The sequence below is a fragment of the Phodopus roborovskii genome, unplaced genomic scaffold (genome assembly GCF_943737965.1).
Source record: "Phodopus roborovskii unplaced genomic scaffold, PHOROB, whole genome shotgun sequence".
Taxonomy (NCBI): Eukaryota; Metazoa; Chordata; class Mammalia; order Rodentia; family Cricetidae; genus Phodopus; species Phodopus roborovskii.
The window spans coordinates 3,720,453-3,739,813 of record NW_026126417.1 but is presented as its reverse complement, the minus strand read 5'-3'; the positions used below and the strand labels follow the sequence as shown (position 1 = coordinate 3,739,813).

The window sequence follows — 19,361 nt, the reverse complement described above, 5'->3', positions numbered from 1 at the left end:
TAATATTTGATAAGTAAACAACTACTGGGAATATATTACCTAAATTGTCTTTACTATAGGGTTAAGTTAGAAGAGAAGAAGGGAAACTTTTTTCTTTACTTGTTATTGAAAGTTGATTTCTCTCCCAACCTGGCACATTTGCTTGAAATTTACCTCTTGCTTTCCCAGGTTAAAAAAAAAAAAAAAGAAGAAGAAACTCAGTGAAACTTACTATTTTGCACAATGAATGTGTACTAATAAAGATACTAGTTGGTTTGTTGTTTTGTTTAGGACTTCAAACCCTGGCCACTTATGTAAGTCCTCCTCCCCCCCCCCCTTCTTTTTCCCCTCTGTAGCAAGAAAAGTATGTACATCATATAAACCAAACAAACTTAGATCATTTAAAAAAATATTTAACTAGTATATTTATTTGAACTATAAAAATAATCTGAGATAAAATAGAAATATGAAAATAGAGCTATTCCAAACTAATTTTTAAGTAAAGTAATTTTAAATACGTTTTATTATCTTTAGTATGAATATATTGTACATGTTGATGGGTTACAAAAGGACATTTTCATAAAACTATTAATAACTAAAGTAAGTGTAGTATTTCTTGCTGCACAGGATACTAGAGGTCAGTGTAGTAGATAGACCCTGCTTGAGTTTCAGAAGGAACTCAAACTGATCTCTGCAACTAACCTAACCTCTTCCTTTCTTCTTCCCCTGAACTGTTTTCTCGGCAGCATGCCTGTGGAAATAGCATTGCCACAACTGTGCCGCTCTCTGTCCCCCAGCAGACGGAAGATAAGCACAGAGACTCAGTCCATCATGTATATCTCAGGGTCCTAAGCAGCTTAGCTAGTAGTTCAGTCACTAGGCATGCTCTGCCTTTTCAGGTCACCAAACTTCAGGCCCAGTATTGCACTTTCAAAGTTCCAAAGATGTAAAATTCTAAGTTCCCCACCAAAGGCAGTAAAACAGCTTTAGAGTCAGGGACCTGGCCATGAATCCCAGACCTACTAATTAGTACTAATTAGTAATGGTGACAATTTGTAATAATTAGTACCTGAGTGGCTTTCGTCAGTTGTTTAGCTTCTCTCCTCATTGGTAAAACCAAAGGAGTAACAATACCTATTTTACAGGATGGCAGGGAGTACTGATTGCCTGGGATAGATTGTTTCTAGATACAAGTGTGACATCAAACTACAAAAAAGAATACCTGTTTCTTACATTGTGATTAGTGGGTCACTGAGAAAAAGAAACAGGTTTGAATAACTGATGTTAGAAGAATAAGTTGCCTGGAGGGCATCCTAGATGGGGATCTGAGAAGGGAATCAAACAAATTCTTAAGGGAAGGTCTAGAGAAGATCACAAATAATAGGAACAATTTGAAGGTATGAAGGGAGAGTTAAGCACTTATGGGAAACGAACTTTGAGGGCAGTTACAAGGCATTCGGTAAAGAGGTGATGGAGGCTGCTTATCAAAGTGCTATCAATTCGTCTCCTTCCTTAGTGGGGTCCCCCTCCAGGCCAGTGACAGTACTTGCCATAGCATGTGATCTGCACTGGAGGTGGTGTCCAGTTACCTGTGCTCCCCATTGCATCATTTTACTAAGCCATAATGTCCATGGTCCACAGATTGATTGGATTATTAAATATGTATTTTTTTTCTGTAGGTATATTGACACAAACCTGTAATCCCAGGCTCAGGCAGAAGTTTGAGACCAGACTAGGCTATACAGTTAGGCTCTGTCTCAAACAAATAAAAAAGTTATTTTATAGGACTGTCATAGACATAAATTCTTTATTGCACTTTCTTAATCAGAAATCAAATCTTGATTTAAATATTATGTTTACATAAATATTTTCATTAAATAATTGATCTAAATCTCCTTGCTCCTCAAATCAGATTATGACAGCTCTGGATTAGGCAAATGTGGACTGTCAGGTGTACCTCACTAGGCACAGATGGCAGATGGGAAAGTGTCAGAAATGAACCTATCACAGTAGAGAAAACAGCCTCTATTGTTACCAAAAAGCAGCCCAAATGTGGACCCCCAGTAGGGACACACATAGTATAAGAGCATGTACTGAGAGTTCTGTGAAGTGAAGATTAACTCAGGGACTCAGGAGATGTAACTATTAGCTAACTATTAGCTGTATTTGTTGCCCATGAAATATCCTTTTAAATGTGACTTTTGACTACTACTTCTTAGTGACAAAAAATTAAAATAGGCTGAACTAGACAACTACAGATTCTTCTCTATGTAGATAATTTTTCTGGTTTAAAGATTTACAGGGAGGTATGCTGCCATACCTTGTACCTATCTCACCACGTCTTTGATCCACCACTCAGGAGGCAGAGGCAGAAGCAGAGGGATCTCTGTGAGTTCAAGGCCAGCTTGGTCTAATAGCAAGTTCCAGACTACCCTGAGCTACATAAGACACCATCTCAAAGAAATTTTTTAAAAACTTTTATTTTCCTTCCTCCTTTGAACTATTTACATGGGATTTTTACCAACCCCAAGAACAGAAACGTGGATCTTCGCTTTTAAAATCTGAGTTAAAAGTTATCTTTGGAGCTGACTCGGCAGGATATGTTTTTCTGCTTTCTATACTACACTCCAGTATTCCAGAATTGTAAGGACTTTACTCACATCTCTCAAATATCTCCTTAGTTATTTATCATGACTTCTACTGCACCTAAGAACGAGAATCCAGATTCTGGAGTTAGGGATTTTGGAGTGGCTCAGTGGTTGAAGTACTTGCTCTGCGATTTCTCAGAACTAGAGTTATCATGCCTGCTGGGCATGGTGACCTGCCTGCCTGCCTGCCGTTCCAGCCTCAGAAAGTAGAAATGGGATCTCCAGAGCATGCTGGCTAGCAAAACTAGCTGCTTCAGTGAGGCCTGGCTTTGGCTCAGCAACCTTGTAGTCTTAGGCTTCTATATGCATGTCCACACATATGCACAGACCACACATACACATAACACGGGAAAAGGAGGACTACAGATGTGAGTGTGTTTCCTACAGCTCTCTACATCTTGAAACACTGTGTGGGTTTGGCATGTTGCATTCTCAGGTTTGAACATTTCCCTTCTCTACGCCTATACAACTTAACCCCTGGCTTGTTAGCATTTCTCACTCCCACATTTTCTTGCTTAGTATCCCAACCCTTATGTACTGTTTGCTACTTTGGCCCCACAAGAGACATACCAGATTGAAACAGATTGAACTCCATAAAGATAAAACCTCTATAAAAATACACATACAAGTGGGTGTGGTGGTGCATGCCTGTAATCACAGTACTTGGGAGGCTGAAGTAAGAACCTACATAGTGAGACACTGTCTCAAGAATTAAAACTGCCCAAATATACTCATTTGATTTTAAATAATGCTTGTTGCTTTTCTGTTTTATACTCAATATTTAATTTGGAATAAAGAATATATATAATTTTAGCACATTGTACCACTTTTTTAAAACTTTTGACATGTGTCCAAATTCCATGAAATTTCACATTTGAAAGATTTTCAAATTTCAGTCCAAATTTGGACAGAGAAAGATTATCAGCTGGTAAACTCTAAAGAAACTAGTATTTCTTGTTTTTGACAGGTTGAAAGAGGGAGAAATTTTACATATAAAATTATATATAAAATTAGGGTAATAATAGCAGCTGCTATTGCTAAGCCAGGTGGGTAGCTGAACCAGTGTTAAACCAGGCACTTAACAATACTGAGTTACTTAATTTTCAACAATAACCAGTGCAAGCAACCATCACTCCACATCTGAGTAGGAAAGTGAGGTGCCAAGAAATCAGGGCTACATAAATGGCAGATGCAGAACTCAGACTTGGCATCTGTACAGCTGCAAAACCTTCCTTTCTCCCCTACATCACACTGTCTGCTACTCCCCAGCTCAACATACATTGTAAATCTTTAATTTAATATATATTAACTAAAATGCAGTTAGATCATTTCCCATTTCCTCTCTCCAAACCTTCCCAGGCCCCCCTCTCCATTTCCACATGTTTGTGGGTGTGCATATGTTTGTATATGTATATATATGCATATATGTAATAGTAATCAAACACTATTTAAATTCTTTTCTATTACTAGGCTGCTGTATTCTCTTAGTTACTAATCCTTTTTCTGTTTGTTTTTTTTGGGGGGTTGTTTTTTGTTTTTCAAGACAGGGTTTTTGTTTTTTGTTTTTTTGTTTGTTTGTTTGTTTGTTTGTTTGTTTTTGTGGTTTTGGAAGCTGTCCTGGAACTAGCTCTTGTAGACCAGGCTGGCCTCGAACTCACAGGGATCCACCTGCCTCTGCCTCCTGAGTGCTGGAATTAAAGGCATGTGCCACCACTGCCCAGCTTAGTTACTAATTCTAAGGCTCTATTATTATTGTTGTTGTTGTTATTATTATTATTATACCATTTTTAAAATTTAAATTAGAAACAATCTTGCTTTACATGTCAATTCCAGTTCTTTCTCCCTCCTCTCTTCCCCTGCCCACCTCTAATCCCCTATTTCATCCCCCTTTCTCCTTTCCAGGGCGGGTTAGGCCTTCCATAGGGAATCTTCAAAGTCTGTCACATCATTTGGAGCAGAGCCTAGGCCCTCCCCCTTGTGTCTAGGCTGAGAGAATATCCTTTTATGTGGGATGGGCTCCAAAAGTCCCATTCGTATACTAGGGATACTGATCCATTACCAGAGGCCCCAAAGACTGCCCAGTCCTCCTAACTTGACACCCTATGCTGGTTTCCCAGTATTTATTAGTCTGGGGTCCATGAACTCTCCATTGTTCAGGTCAGCTGTTTCTGTGGGTTTCTCCAGCCTGGTCTTGACCCCTTTGCTCATCACTCCTCCCTCTCAGCAGCTGGATTTCAGGAGTTCAGATCAGTGTTTAGCTGCGGGTGTCTGCTTCTGCTTCCATTAGCTACTAGATGAAGGCTCTAGGATGGCATGTCAGGGAAGGGCATTTAAGGTAGTCTCTCCAGGATTGCTTATATTGTTAGTTGGGGTCATCCTTGTAGGTCTCTGAATATTTCCCTACTGCCAAATTTCTCTTTAAACCTATAATGGCTACTTCTATTATGGTATCTCTTTTTTTGCTCTCCTCTATTCTTTTTCCTGACTCAATCTTCCTGCTCCTTCATGTCCTCCTCTCTCCTTGTCTTCTCCCCTTCTCTTTCTCCTAACTCCCTCTTCCCCTCCATGCTTCCAATTTGCTCAAGAGAGCTTGTCCCTTTCCCTTTCTCTGGGGGGGGGGCATGTATGTCTCTCTTAGGGTCCTCCTTGTTTTCTAGCTTTTCTGGTGGTGTGGATTGTAGGCTGGTAATCCTTTGCTCTATGTCTAATATTCATAAATGAGTGAGGACATACCATGTTTGTCCTTTTGTGATTAGGTTACCTCACTCAAGATGGTTTCTTCTAGTTCCATCCATTTGCCTTAGAATTTCAAAATTCCATTTTTTTCCTTGCTGAGTAATATCCATTGTGTAAATATATTGCATTTTCTTTATCCATTCTTCAGTTGAGGGGCATCTAGGTTGCTTTCAGGTTCTGGCTATTTAAAATAATGCTGCTATGAACATAGTTGAGCAGATGTCCTTGTTGTATGAGTATGCATCCTTTGGGTATATGCTTAAGAGTAGAATTGCTGGGTCTTGAGCTAGACTGATTCCCATTTTCCTGAGGAACCGCCATACTGATTTCCAAAGTGACTGTACAAGTTGGCACTCCCACCAGCAGTGGAGGAGTGTTCCCCTTTCCCCACATCCTCTTCAGCATAAACTGTCTTTGGTGTTTTTTATTTTAGCCATTTGACAGGAACAAGATGTTATCTTAGAGTTGTTTTGATTTGCATTTGCCTGATGGCTAAGAATGTTGAATACTTTCTTAAGTGTCTTTCAGCCATTTTAGATTCCTCTATTGAGAATTCTCTATTTAGTTCTGTACCCCACTTTTTAATTGGATTATTCAGTGTTTTTGATAACTAGCTTCTTGAATTCTTTGTATATTTTGGAAATCAGCCCTCTGTCAGATTTGGGATTGGTGAATATCTTTTCCTATTCTGTGGGCTGCTGTTTTGTATAGTTGACTGTGTCCTTTGCCTTACAGAAGCTTTTCAGTTTCAGGAGGTCACATTTATTAATTATGGATCTTAGTGTCTGTGCTACTGGTGTTATGTTCAGAAAGTGGTCTCCTGTATCAATTCATTCCAAGGGTACCTCCCACTTTCTCTTCTGAGAGTTTCAGTGTGGCTGGATTTTTGTTGAGGTCTTTGATCCATTTGGACTTGAGTTTTGTGCATGGCGATAGACATGGGTCTATCTACAATCTTCTTCAAGACAGCATCCAGTTATGCCAGCATGATTTGTTGAAGATTCTTTCTTTTATCCATTGTATGCTTTTAGCTGCTTTGTCAAAACTGAGGTTTTCATAGGTGTGTGGGTTAATAGCAGGGTTTTCAATTCAATTCCATTGGTCTGCATGTCTATTTTTGTACCAATACCAAGCTGTTTTCAGGACTGTACCTCTATAATAGAGCTTGAAGTCAGGAATGGTGATACCTCCAGAAGTTCCTTTATTGTACAGGTTGTTTGGGCTAGCCTGGGTTTTTTGTTTTTCGATATAAAGTTGAGTATTATTCTTTCAAGATGTGTGAAGAATTGTGCTGGGATTTTGATGGGGATTGCTTTGAATCTGTAGATTGTTTTTGCCAAGATTGCTGTTTTTACTTTGTTGATCCTACCTATCCAAGAGCATGGGAGATCTTTCCATTTTCTCATATCTTCTTTAGTTTCTTTCTTTAAAGACTCAAAGTTCTTGCCATACAGGTCTTTCACTTGTTTGGTTAGTGTTACCCCAAGATATTTTATGTTGGTTGTAGCTATTGTAAAGGGTGATGTTTTGTTAAATGAAAGTTTATTTCTTCTTCAACATTTGCATAGGTTGTATTGCCCTCTTATTTGGTATGTACTATTTCCAAATATACTGTATTCTTCTAAATGATGCTAAAAATGGAGAAAGCTGAGCAAGCAGAAAATTTATCTTAACCTGAGTGTCCCAGATTATCTCTCTATCCCTCACATTTGTAGGAAGACACACAGTAAGATGGAGACTTAAAGACTAAGGGTTAGTAGTAGAATAGGACAATGTAAAATAACTGACTTGTAATATAACTTTAAAATGATGGAAGCTGGTTGTGATTTGCTGGTTCTACAGTATCATTACAAGTTCAAGGCCAGCCTGAGCTACAGAGACCTGTTTAAAAAAAAAAAAAAAAGCAAGAAGCACCTACATTACACTAAAATTATACTAGGTGTTTTTATTTCAATAAAACAATAGAAACATAATCCTCATATAGGCATAACGGAATGGAGAAAATTGAATGTGGCACATAAATACATAAAAACATGAATGATTTTAGTCCAGTAAGCCCCGTGTAATAAGGTAGGGCAGGACCTTCATTTCCTTTCTTGTGCTCTTCCCATTGCAACAGAACCTTTTGTAGAAGAAGATTGTAATGTTAGTGTTAGAAATGTCAGCTCTAGAGCAAGAGTCTAAACAGCCGTCACCATCGTTCTCAAGCCTCCTTGCTTTTTACTCTGGTTTGCTTTTGTGGGGGGTTGTTCCCCCCAACCTTCCCCACCCCTGAGACAGGGTTTCTCTGTGTAACTGCCCTGGCTGTCCTGGAACTTGCTCTGTAGACCAGTCTGACCTCGAACTCATAGACATGGGCCTATCTCTGTCTCCTGAGTTCTGGGATTAAAGGCATGCTCCCATCCCCATCTAGTTTGCTTTTTATCTGAACTTCTGTTTTCATTTCTGCATACCATAAAAATTACACACAATCACATTGAACTCCATTACCTCTAGGCCTGATCTGTATCCATTTCCTCCAGATTCCATACCTTGTCTCCCTGGCTTTGATTATTCCATGTATCTGTTAGCAGTCAGACGTAACCAACAGTGTCTCAACTTGCAGTTACTTGTGATTAAATCTATATATTTTATTTGGTTGATTATTGTGCACATGGCTGGTTTGGAACTTATGATCCTCCTACTTCAGCCTCCCAGATGCTGAGGTGGTAGGAATGCACCACTGTATTTGATTTTGTAATTATGCTTTATTTTTTTCAGGCATATTTTGTAAGGATGAAGAATAGTCTCTTAATTAAAATTTTGAAAAACTATTTTTTATTGTAGAAAATTTCAAACTCTAAAAATTCCATTGAATTTCCTGTCTGTATCTTTTCCCTCTTGTTTTTCTTTTTCTTTTTAGATGTTCTTTGTATTTAGACATACCAACTCCTACCTTTAAAAATTTTTGAAACTATTTTCCCTAATCATTATTTCTTTTAATGTTTCTTTGTGATATAGTTGGCATAAAATTAAGTGCATGTGTGTATGGTATAATGAGTTTTTACACACACACATGTACTTGCAAAACAGTCACCATAATCAAGATAATGAACATTTCACCACTCACAAAAGTTTCCCTGTGCCCTTTACAAGTCAGTTGCCTGGTTCAAGAGCAACTGCTAGTTTTGTTTTGTTTTTTGTTTGTTTTGTTTTGTTTTGTTTTTTGTTTCTGTTTTCCTGTCACTATCCACTAGTTTACATATATGAGAATTTTATATGGATAGAATAATAGAGTATTATTGTGTTTTATATAGCATAATTATTCATTTTTGTCAATACCCTTTGATTCTAACTCGTCTTAATATATTCTTTATTTCTTGGGTTTTTTTTTTTTCCTAGACCTTAACATTCAAGGGAGTAGTTAAAAACAAGACAGTCTCTAACTGTGTAGGACTTCACAGAGAAGTGTTTGATTAGAAGGATATATTGATACCAGCCAGCAGTCCCAACAACTTAGAAGTCTGAGACAGGAGGACCATTTGAGCCTAGGAGTTAGAAGTCAACCTGGACAACATAGCCAGAACATACATGTATATAATGTATTGTGATTACTCTCGCTGCCCTCTGTTATCCCTCTCCCATCCCTGACGCCCTCTCATCTCTCCCAGTCTCTTTCCAAGATTCTTGACTTTTGACTTTTGGTTTGGTTTGATGTCCCACCAAAATTAACCAGAACAAGCTGTGTGAGCATTGTCTTGGAAACTGTTCCTTAGAACCTGGTGTGATCACCAGTGGACACACAACTGAAGATAATGACTGATTCTCTTTCTCTCTCTCTATCTCCCTCCCCTCTCTCCCTTTTACCCCTTGCCTCCCTGAACCTATCAGTAACAAATAGTTGTTCAGTGAGGGGTGTGGCCCTGAGCCCTTCCTCCATCCATATCTGACTGTTAACAGACCTGTTCTTTTGCAAACTCAGTGTTGGAATCCACAGCTGCTTTGAGTTTGAGATTGTGGTGATTGTGTCTTTCCCAAAAGTTGACATATTATAGCCCTTCTATCTTCCAGCTCTTTAGATTCTATCCATTTCCACAAGGTTCTTTGAGCTTTACAGAGAATGGTATAACAGTTTTGTTTGGAGCTGAATATTCATCTATTATTCTTTTATAATTTGTTGCTATGCCAGTTTAGCTACAGACAAATTTGCAGTTCCTCTCTAGGACTTATGATCTCCACTCTATTGGAGTTTTGACAGAGTTTACATTACCAGGCATCCATTCTCACTGGCCCAGCCATTAACTGGTGCAACTAAAGGCATGCACCACTATGTTCTCATTATTATTTTTAGGTTCAAGAGACTGCTGCAGCATCTTTATTTAGCTGGTCCAGTCAACTGTTAATTCTAAATACTTTTTCTGTTGCTGGCTGCCTGATTTCCCTAGATAGTTTGCTTTTTTCTTTGTCACTTCATAAGAACTTAAGTTCATTTGCTGAAGGATGATGAGTGCTGGCAGTCTCAAGAAAACAAAGGTGGGTGCAGGAATTTTTGTCTTAATTGTCTTTTTCCTGTGGCATGGAATCAGTGCTCTTAAAATGTCAAAAAAAAAAATGTTCACAGAATTGTCTTTAATGCCTGTAAGTCCTTTTAGAGTTTAAATGTGAAATGCCCCCGAAGAATCAGGTATTTGAACATGTGGTTCCTCATTGGAGGCATTATTTTAGGAGGTTATGGAACCTGTGGGGTGGGAATTATGGTTGATAGAGTTGAGTCACTGGGAATAAGCCTTTGAAGGTTGTAACCCAATCCTGCTTCTAGCCTGAGCTCCTGGTCCACCAGGATGTGAGGAGCCTCAGTTGCACACTGCCAACCCCATGAATTGACCATTCTTTCCCCATCATGATGAATTAAAACTGAAACTGTCAAAGTCCATCTTTGTGTTCAGCAATTGGTAGTAGGTTTCAATATGCCTCTTTTGAAAAGTCTGTGGTGTTATTTCTTATTCCCAGTTTCCTTCTATACCCTCCCCCAATTTACCTCTTTGTTCCATAATTCCCTTCTACCTGTATACCAATGCATTCCCTCTCCTCTCTCTATTGAAAGTCTCTCTGTGTTAGTAATTTCCTGACCTTTCTTGGTATTTCCAAATGAAACACACATAACTGAAGGTTCAAAATTAATATTCACAAATGAGAGAAAATATGTGACATTTGTCTTTCTGTGCCTGGGGGACTTCATTCAAAATTATTGCTTTCAGCTCTTTCTAATTACCTGTGAATTTTGTAATTTCATTTTTGTTAATAGCTGTAAGTATGCTACTGTATAAGTATTCCACATTTTCATTATCCATGAAAACCACTGTTTCCATTTCCTGATCATTGTGACTAGAGCAGTAATGAAAGTGAATGAGCAAGTCTCTGCTGTAGGACAGAGTCCTTTGGGTATATGTCCAAGAGGGGTGGGTATGCCTGGATCGTGTGGTCGATCAGTTTTCAGTTTTTTAAGGAACCGCCATACTGATTTTCACAATTCACATTAGTTTCACACTAATTTTCATTCCCCTCAGTAGTGAATAAATTCCCTTTCCCCCCATATCCATACCAGCCAGTATTTGTCATCATTTTTAAATTTAAAACTTTTTTAGCCACTTATATTTCATCTTTTGTGAACCTCTATTTAGTACCATGCCCCATTTTAACTGGTTTGTTTAATTTTTTGAGTTTTTGAAATACATTATAGATACTAACCCTCTGTTCTATGTATAGTTGTTAAAGACTATTTTCCCATCCTGTAGGCTTTCTATTCAGTCAAATGATGATGGTGTCCTTGGCTGTACAGAAACATTTTAGCTTCATGAAATCCCATTTATTAATTGTTGGTCTTAATGGCTGCCATATTGAGATCTTCTTCAGAAAGTCCTTTCCTGTGTCAATCAGTCCAAACATATTTCCTGCTTTTTTTGTCTATCAGATTCAGGATATTAGGTCTTCTGTTGGGGTCCTTGATCCATTTGGACTTGAGTTTTGTGCAGCGTGAGTGATAAGGAGTTTCATTCTACATGTAACTAACCAGTTTGGGCAACACCGTTTGTTGAAGATGCTTTTCTCTCTCCAGTGTTTACTGGTGACTTCTTTATTAAAAAAAAATATTAGGTAGCTGTAGGTGTGGGTTTATGTGTGGGTCCTCAATTCTATTCCATTGGTCAAAATGACTGTTACCATGCTGTTTTTCTATAACTCACTAATACATCTTGAAATCTGGGATGGTGATACCTCCAGCAATTTGTTGTTGTTTTGGCTATCCTAGATCTTTTTTATTTCAGTATGAAATTTAAGAATGCCTTTTCAATTTCTGTAAATAATTGTACTGGTATTTTTGATGCAGATTGTATTGAATCTGTAGATTGCTTTGGAAAGGATGGCCATTTTCACAATCTCAGTCCTGCCAGTCCACAAGTATAGTCTTTCTATCTTCTGGTATCTTCTTCAGTTCCTTTTTCAGCATCTTTACTGTTTTCATAATATAAATCTTTTACTTCCTTGGTTAATCCAAGATATGTTTAAAAGCTATTGTGAATAGTATTGTTTCTTTGGTTTCTTTCTTGTGTTTGTCATCAAGTTTTTGAAGCTTGTCATTCTGTATGTGTTAGGCAAACCATTGAACCCAACTTAGCTTTAGCTTCTTTATACATTTCCTACCGCTATGAGAGGATTATCATGAGAACCAAAGAAAATACATAAAAACATTTTTTCAAGTGTAGAGTACTTATAAAATATAAAAATACTACCACTATTTTCAGTTTCTTATGTTGAATTTGATTCAACTAGTGCCTTTTGTATGTGGTGTGTGTAAGAGGCAGAGTCTTAATATGTAGCCCTGGCTGGTCTAGAACTTTGTTATATAGACCAGGCTGGCCTCTAACTCCCTGAGATCTTTCTTCCTCTGCCTGCAAGTGTTGGGATTAAAAACACATGTCACTATGCTCAGCTCTTTTCTTCTCTATTCCTATTCATAAATATTCTCTCTATGTGTCTCTATTGCTCTCAAATCAGTGTCTTGAACGCTCAAGCAAACCTCTTATCCCATTCTGCCAGGTTGCTGAAATTGAAGCCATGTACCATGATGCTCAACACACTCAGTTCTCTTAATACTAATTGTTTAATGAGTATCTTCCATCTCTAACTAATCCTCGTAACTTTCTGATCATTCTATTATTGCATAAATAGAAGTTCTTAGTTTCATGACATACATAGAAATTTAAAGCTAAGAAATATTTAGTCATTTCTCCAGGTTACCTGAATTTTTACATCCAGTCCTGTGCTCTTGTTTCCATTCTGCCTTGTATGCCCCAACTGGGACAGAGGCTTTCCCTTCACTACCGTTCTGGGAATCCCTTTGTCTCTCCTACAAAATGAAATGATAGTAACAGCCACAGCATGGGATGAAAATACTGTAAATGGAGTAATGCATATAAGGAGTTTAGGTGTCTGTCACATACATATTCTAATAATTGCTATGGGTATTGTTGTTGGTTGTATTTGATTCCCAAACTGCCATGACAAATATATTTATATGCCAAACTGTATATAGGCTGATTATATTGCACAAATTGATACGGTACCTAAAAAGATAGTAGAGCATCTCTCTGAAAACTAACATGAATTACTTAGGCAAGTCAGCAAAGATTTATTTAAATTAACAGTAAAAGAAAGAGTGGGGTAATATTACAAAATTTTCAAAGGATACAAATATTGTTTCACTGATGCCATTAACGAAAATTGGAAATATGGCATGTGCCTGCCTAATAGTTATGATTAAGAGAAGAAAAAAATGATAATAAATTCAATCAGCAAAGTTGTATAGTTTCTATCAAATGATTGATCAATTAATATCTATAAGTTTGTACACTTAAACTGTTCATGTAGAAGTACATGCTATAATTGAGGAGGTCAGATGATAACCAGTTTTATGTGGATTCCAGGGATGGAACTTAGGTTTTCAAGGTTGGCAGCAAGTATCTTAACCCACTGAGTCATCTCACCAGCCCTGTAAATAATTTTCCACAGTCTCTGCTTTCACTAGATTTTAAATTTAAATAGCAGTTCTGATAGCAATGGATGAAATTCCTATATTATAAGTTTCTGTTTCACCTAATTGCTGTCCTTAAAACCATGTGTTCAAATTCTCCAAGTTAATCTAGGTCTTACATTGGGTAGTTTTCAAGTTGTTTCCAGAAATACTGGAATAGCGTTACTAATGTTTGTAGCTACATTAGGCAGCTTTATATTTAAGCCACATGATACATCATCTTCTCTGAAGCGTGTCATGAGCTCATAGTGTCTTGTGACTTGGGAGACAGGGCTGCTGAAAAACTAATGAACACCGAAAATATTGTCACAAAAACTGAGTCTTTGTTTTAGACTTGTAGATGCTGTAAATGAAAACCACAGTCTGTTTATCAAAACTATAAGGTGATCCCACCACTTAGAAGGTTGATGCAGGAGATTGTGAGGCAAGCCTGGGTTTGTTAGGGAGTGTATGTCTCAGTCCTGCTCCATCCCCACTATCACCAAAAACACCCCCAAGCAAAAATCATCATCATTATTTTTTGAATTGTGACAAAGTGTAACATAAGTCTCACTCTATTTTTACATTTCTTTATTTTTGTCTTTTAGATACAGACTCATGTGCAGCCCAAGCTTCCTCAGTCTTGAGATTTTCCTTCCTCAGGTTCTAGGATTATAGGCATATAGTCCACTATGCCCAACTCAGCTTTTAAATGTAAAGTCCAACTGAATTAGGTGTATTTGCATTGTTCTACAAAAGAGCTTCAGAATGGTTGCATTGTGTGAGTCATTGTACACTCCCTACTTTCTTTCCCCGAGCCCTGAGTAACAATCATTCCTGTTTCTGCAGGGCTGCTTAAAATCTTCAGACAAGTCCATGTGACTGAGCTATTTCATTTATCATGTTGTTCTCAAGATTCATCCGTCCTGTAGTTTGTGTTAACTTTGGCATAGTAACTGTGCCTTAATCTACTGCTGTGTCAGGCAGCAATTGCAACTTTGAGGTCACTGGCCTTCTTTCCTAGCAGTGGTCTGACCACTTAGACCACAGCCTGGTGAGAATTCTGCTCCTGCTAAGGGTAGTTTTAACAAAATCTCTATCCTTCTAATTATGAATAAGATTCAAGATTTAAAGTCTAGAGTGAAAACCTGCAAACTCAGAGGGGTTGAGTAGCTACTAGTTAACTCTTTCTCCTTGCTGGCATTCACAGAAGACCCCACCCTACTACTTTCTGTGACTCTGTGTCTCTCCTGGATGTTCTCTGTGGCTCTGATTACTCTGTCAACTAGTTGCTAATTCAGCCTCCTGACCAAGGTTAATTTTTATTTAATTAATGTAAATGCAAACTCAGGGTTCACAGTGTGATTGAATATCCTCCCAACAAGGTTGGGAAATTACCTTCCTTTTCAAGGCCAAATATTTAATTATACATATATACTACACTTAGTTTATACATTCAGCAATGAATATTTGAATTGCTTCTCATTAAATGAATTGTTAATGTTTCACTAGCTGCTGTATTTATTAGCTCACACCTAACCAAGAGAGATTCATGCAACTAACCTGTCCTTGCATAGACTCCCTTATCTAGCTGCCCTGGGAAATGACTGAAGGCTGGCCTCTTGAGCTAGGTCTCTTGCCCTTTGCCAGTCTTCTGTGGTCCTCACACCCAGCTCTGACCACTACTCATCATCCTCACTACTTTCTGACCTGATTCAGGGTGCCATTTTCTTTTCTTGGCTCATCATAGCCTTCTAACTACACTTCTTGTGCCTCCTTACTTACGGAACAGTCTGTTATTGATAACAGCTATAGTATCCTTTGGAGACGTAAAGCCTTCCAGTGGCTTCCTGTTGCACTCAAAGTAACCCAGAAGGCATCATGTGCTCCATGCTCTTTCTTCACTACCTACACTGGTCTCTTATACCATGTTGTCACTCCCTGTTTATGCTATTGACAACCTGGTTTACTTGTTCACTGAACAGGACAGCTTACACCTTTGTTCTAAGCATTCCATTTATCTGTAGTCTTCTCTTCTCCTCTCTCTCTTCTCTTCTTTCCTTTCCTTTCTTTTTTGCCAGAAGATGGTGTTCAATCCCCTGGAACCAGAGTGATAGGCAGTTGTGAGCCTACCATTACGTGTGCTAAGATCTGAACCTAGGTCCTTTGTAAGATCAGCAAGCATTCTTTAACAGCTGAATCATCCCTCCAGCCCTCTATTTCTGTTCCTACTCCCTTTACAGTCCAACTAACAGCCAGCCTTTTAAAAACAGTTAGGCAGTAATGTTGTGTGGCTACTTAAAACCTTCCAGTTATTCCAGACCATGTTTAGGATAACATCATGGTCTTCATGACGTTGGGTGTGGCTGCCTCCAAATTTTCTGATCTCTTTTAACACTATAATGCTCTCTACATGTTAGCACATTACAAGTTTCCAACTGTAGCAAGCTTGTTCCCATCTTATACTGCCCTTCTGCAGCCATTCCTGTTCGAAACAGTCACTATCAAGATTGTCATGCCTACTCTCTTTATTTTTTTTCATTTTATTTTTATTATTTTAATTCTGTTTCTTATTGTGTACATCTTGCCCAGTTAGTCACCCTCTATAAATCACCATCTATTGCAGATAGAAGCTTCTCACTTGAAGGTTGAGAAATGCATTGACCTATGAGTATAATCTTAAGTCATTAGGAGTTGGTTTAATACTCTGTGTATTTAGCAAAATAATAATAGTAGATTCTGTGATCTATGGTCCATCTAGCCACAGGTTCTTGGTTCAGTAATGGTGTCAGGTGTAGGCTTCATTTTGTGGGACGGCCATAGAACAAGTCAGAAAGTGACTGATTCTGATTACTCCCATGATGCTCATGCCATGATTGTACCAGGGGGTCATTTCCTACCAGACCAGTCCTTATTTTAACAGGCAGGATTCATACTGGGGTATGATTGGTGATTGTCAAGTAATCATCAGCTGTGGTAGTGTGCCCGTAGTGGCAGCACTTCAGAAGCTGAAAATGAAGTATTCTGACTTTGAGACCTCCATTGACTACTAAGTGAGACCTTGTTTCCCCAAAACAAAACAAAACAACAGAAATCCTGTCAAAAAGCATCACATGCTGCAGAGGCTTTTTTGTGTGAAGGATCAATCATCACAGATTTCATTGTGTCTTCCTTTTAAAAGTAGCCATCGCCTCCCACCACATTAAGTGTGTAGCACCCTGATAAATGGCAGCTATCAACACTGAGGCAAGATCTTCCACCAGTGAAGAGAATGAAGCCCAGGACAGGCTCAGATAAGCATTAGCATTCTTTAGCAATAGAATATTTTGTAATTAAGGTATACATATTTTTTAAGAAAGAATATGATGTTGCTTGCACACTTCATAGAAACTATAATGTATTATAAACACAGGTTTCATATGCACTAGGAAACCAAAAAATAAAAATTATATGACTTACTTTATTGCTGTGGTTTGGAGCCAAGCATGATATTTTTGTTCTCAGCTATAACTGGTAGTAAAGAAATTCTCGACAGAAAATTAGAAAATGATTATTGCATGGACAATAGTAAACTTGAAAGACTCCTCAAGGGAAAAAACAAAAACAAAAACAATGCCCATGGACATTTTTCTCTGTGCTGTAAAAGGTACATAACAGATTAAATCCTTATCTTCTTTTATATTTTTCATTTTTCATGTAATGTTTGATCATATTCTTTTCTCTCTCCCAAGTCCCCCAGATCCTTCCTACCTATTCATTTGCTTTCTTCCTCCCTCTCCATCCCTTTCTCTCTCAAAAACAAAATACAAAACCCCAAAGGCAAAAAAAAAACAAACAAACAAAAACCGTGTATATGTGTTCATGCATTGAGTCCAACTGGTGTTGGTCAGCTGCTGTTGAGCATGAGGCCTGCCCAGAAGTTTGGTTGAGCTACCTAGGTCACTCTGTTGAAGAAAAATGATTTTTCCTCTCCCAGCATGTCAGTTGCAGGTAGCATTTTGGTTAGTGGTGGCCCACATCCCCTTCTCAGTGTTTGAATTCTGTATGACTTTAATTTGTACAGGGCTTATGCATGCTTTTATTTACATAAGAAGATCCATTTTTTAAAAGCTAGAGATTGACTTGCTAGTGTGTTGGCCTGGTTGTCATTGAATAGGTAAGTTTGAAATTTCTCTTTTCCGAAATCAAATTAAGGAAAAAAATTCTCTGAAATATGTATATAGAATATAAATGATCATTTAGCATTTAAAACTTTAATTGTGGAAATAAGGTATCTATTTTATGTCTTCCTAGATGACAGCATGTAGAGATACTGTAGTGTTGATGAGAAACCAGTAAATAAGAGTTCTTATTTACCCTTTCTGTCTTGGAGGTGTCTTTTATTATTACTTACAGAAGTAATGGAGATCCAACTCACTCTCTATCACTAGCTATGTCCCTGCCTCTGGGAGCTTTACTTTAATGTATTATATTTAATTATATATGACATATTTATGAAGCTTGGAGAATATTTGAATTTTATGTAAAAATATCAATAGCATGGTATTTTTAAAATGTGATGCTTACCATACTGCTGCTTTTATATAGCTTATTGCTGACAAAATAATTGGAGAAAAATAAACTTCAGTTGGAAATTAGTAAATAAAAGATTTTTTCTCATTGTTCACAGAACCATGATCTAAATTTATTTTTGTTCTTCAGATGCTTGCAAGAAAGCCAGATGCAGTTCTCAGCATCTCATGAGATTTAGTCTGAGGAAAGTGGAGCTCAGGGCTGCTTCCATATTTAGCCCTTAATGCTTTTCAAGCTCTTAAAATAAGCAAGTCGTTGATGGTTAAGTAGTGACTGTCAATCTCTCTTGCATTAGGAATTTGGCTTGTTGTCGCCACTTTCAGATTATTGATGAAATGGGTTTTTATCAAAGCTACTTAGTCACTTTGTCTTTAATTCACATTGGAGCATTCTGGTAGCAATAAACACTCTGGTCATGCCTTGCATCTGAGTTGTGGCAGAAAATGTGACTTGTGGTACAGGTCCTGACAGGTTATACTGCTACTTTATGATAGGTCTGTGTGATGATTTGTAGTTACTTTTTATTGTGTTAATACATTTGCAACACCAAGTTTGCCCTTTTAGTCAGTTTTTGTGTATTTCCTGGAATTTATTATCTACAGTTCTTCCATGCCCTCACTCCTAAATTTTCAGATTTCTCATCACCCCCAAATTGCACCTCTGATCATTTGTCAACAATATCCATATTTTATTCAGCCAGTCCCATTGGCCACTCATCTTTTCATCTCTGTAAATTTGCTTGTGGTCAGTATGTCATATAAATGTAATCATATAATAGGTATCCTTTCTGCTGCCTCCTCCCACCCCCATTGGCATAATGTTCATGTTTCTTCTGTATCTTACAGAGCATGGGTCAGAATTCCATTCTTTTTATAGGCAAATAATACTCCATCTGATATGGGTACCACATTTCAGGTACTCATCATCTGCCGGAGGACAATGTAGATTGTTTCTTTGTTTTTGCCTTTGACTCTTGTGAATAATGCCACTGGAAACTTGATTAAATACATATCTTAGTCCCCATTTTCAAGTGTTTTGGGGGATAGATGTGGAATTGTTGCTTCATGTAGTAATTTGGTGATTAATGTATTGAAGAATGTAATAATTATTTTACAACAGTTATTGTGGTTGGTTTCTTCTTTTTTACCTTTTTGTTAATGTTCATTTTTTTTTAAGAGTTTACTTATTACCTTGTTTGACTTTCGTTGCTTGAGTTTTAAATAATTGTTTGTTTTGGTCATTCATTTTTTCCTATCCTTTTCAATTGTTTGTTTTTCAGACCCGAATCAGAACTCCATCACAGGGGAGCACAGCCAGCTGTTAGGTATAGTATTGCTCTGGGAAGTGACTCTCAAAAGTCCCCCTTGCCTACTTCACTA

The 19,361-nt window shown here is 37.8% G+C and overlaps 1 protein-coding gene across 3 annotated transcripts in view; it reads left to right on the top strand.

The window, feature by feature from the left end:
* The window catches only part of Slc12a6 (solute carrier family 12 member 6), an 80,084-nt gene that overhangs the window by 20,404 nt on the left and 40,319 nt on the right, over positions 1 to 19,361 (top strand). For 2 of the 3 annotated variants that reach the window (XM_051183788.1, XM_051183791.1), the window contains exon 2: positions 19,262 to 19,306. The exons of the other annotated variant lie outside the window; for it this stretch is intronic. In XM_051183788.1, the coding sequence (XP_051039745.1) occupies positions 19,262 to 19,306 (45 nt within the window). The remainder of the gene's footprint in view (positions 1 to 19,261; positions 19,307 to 19,361) is intronic. 3 annotated transcript variants of the gene reach the window in all.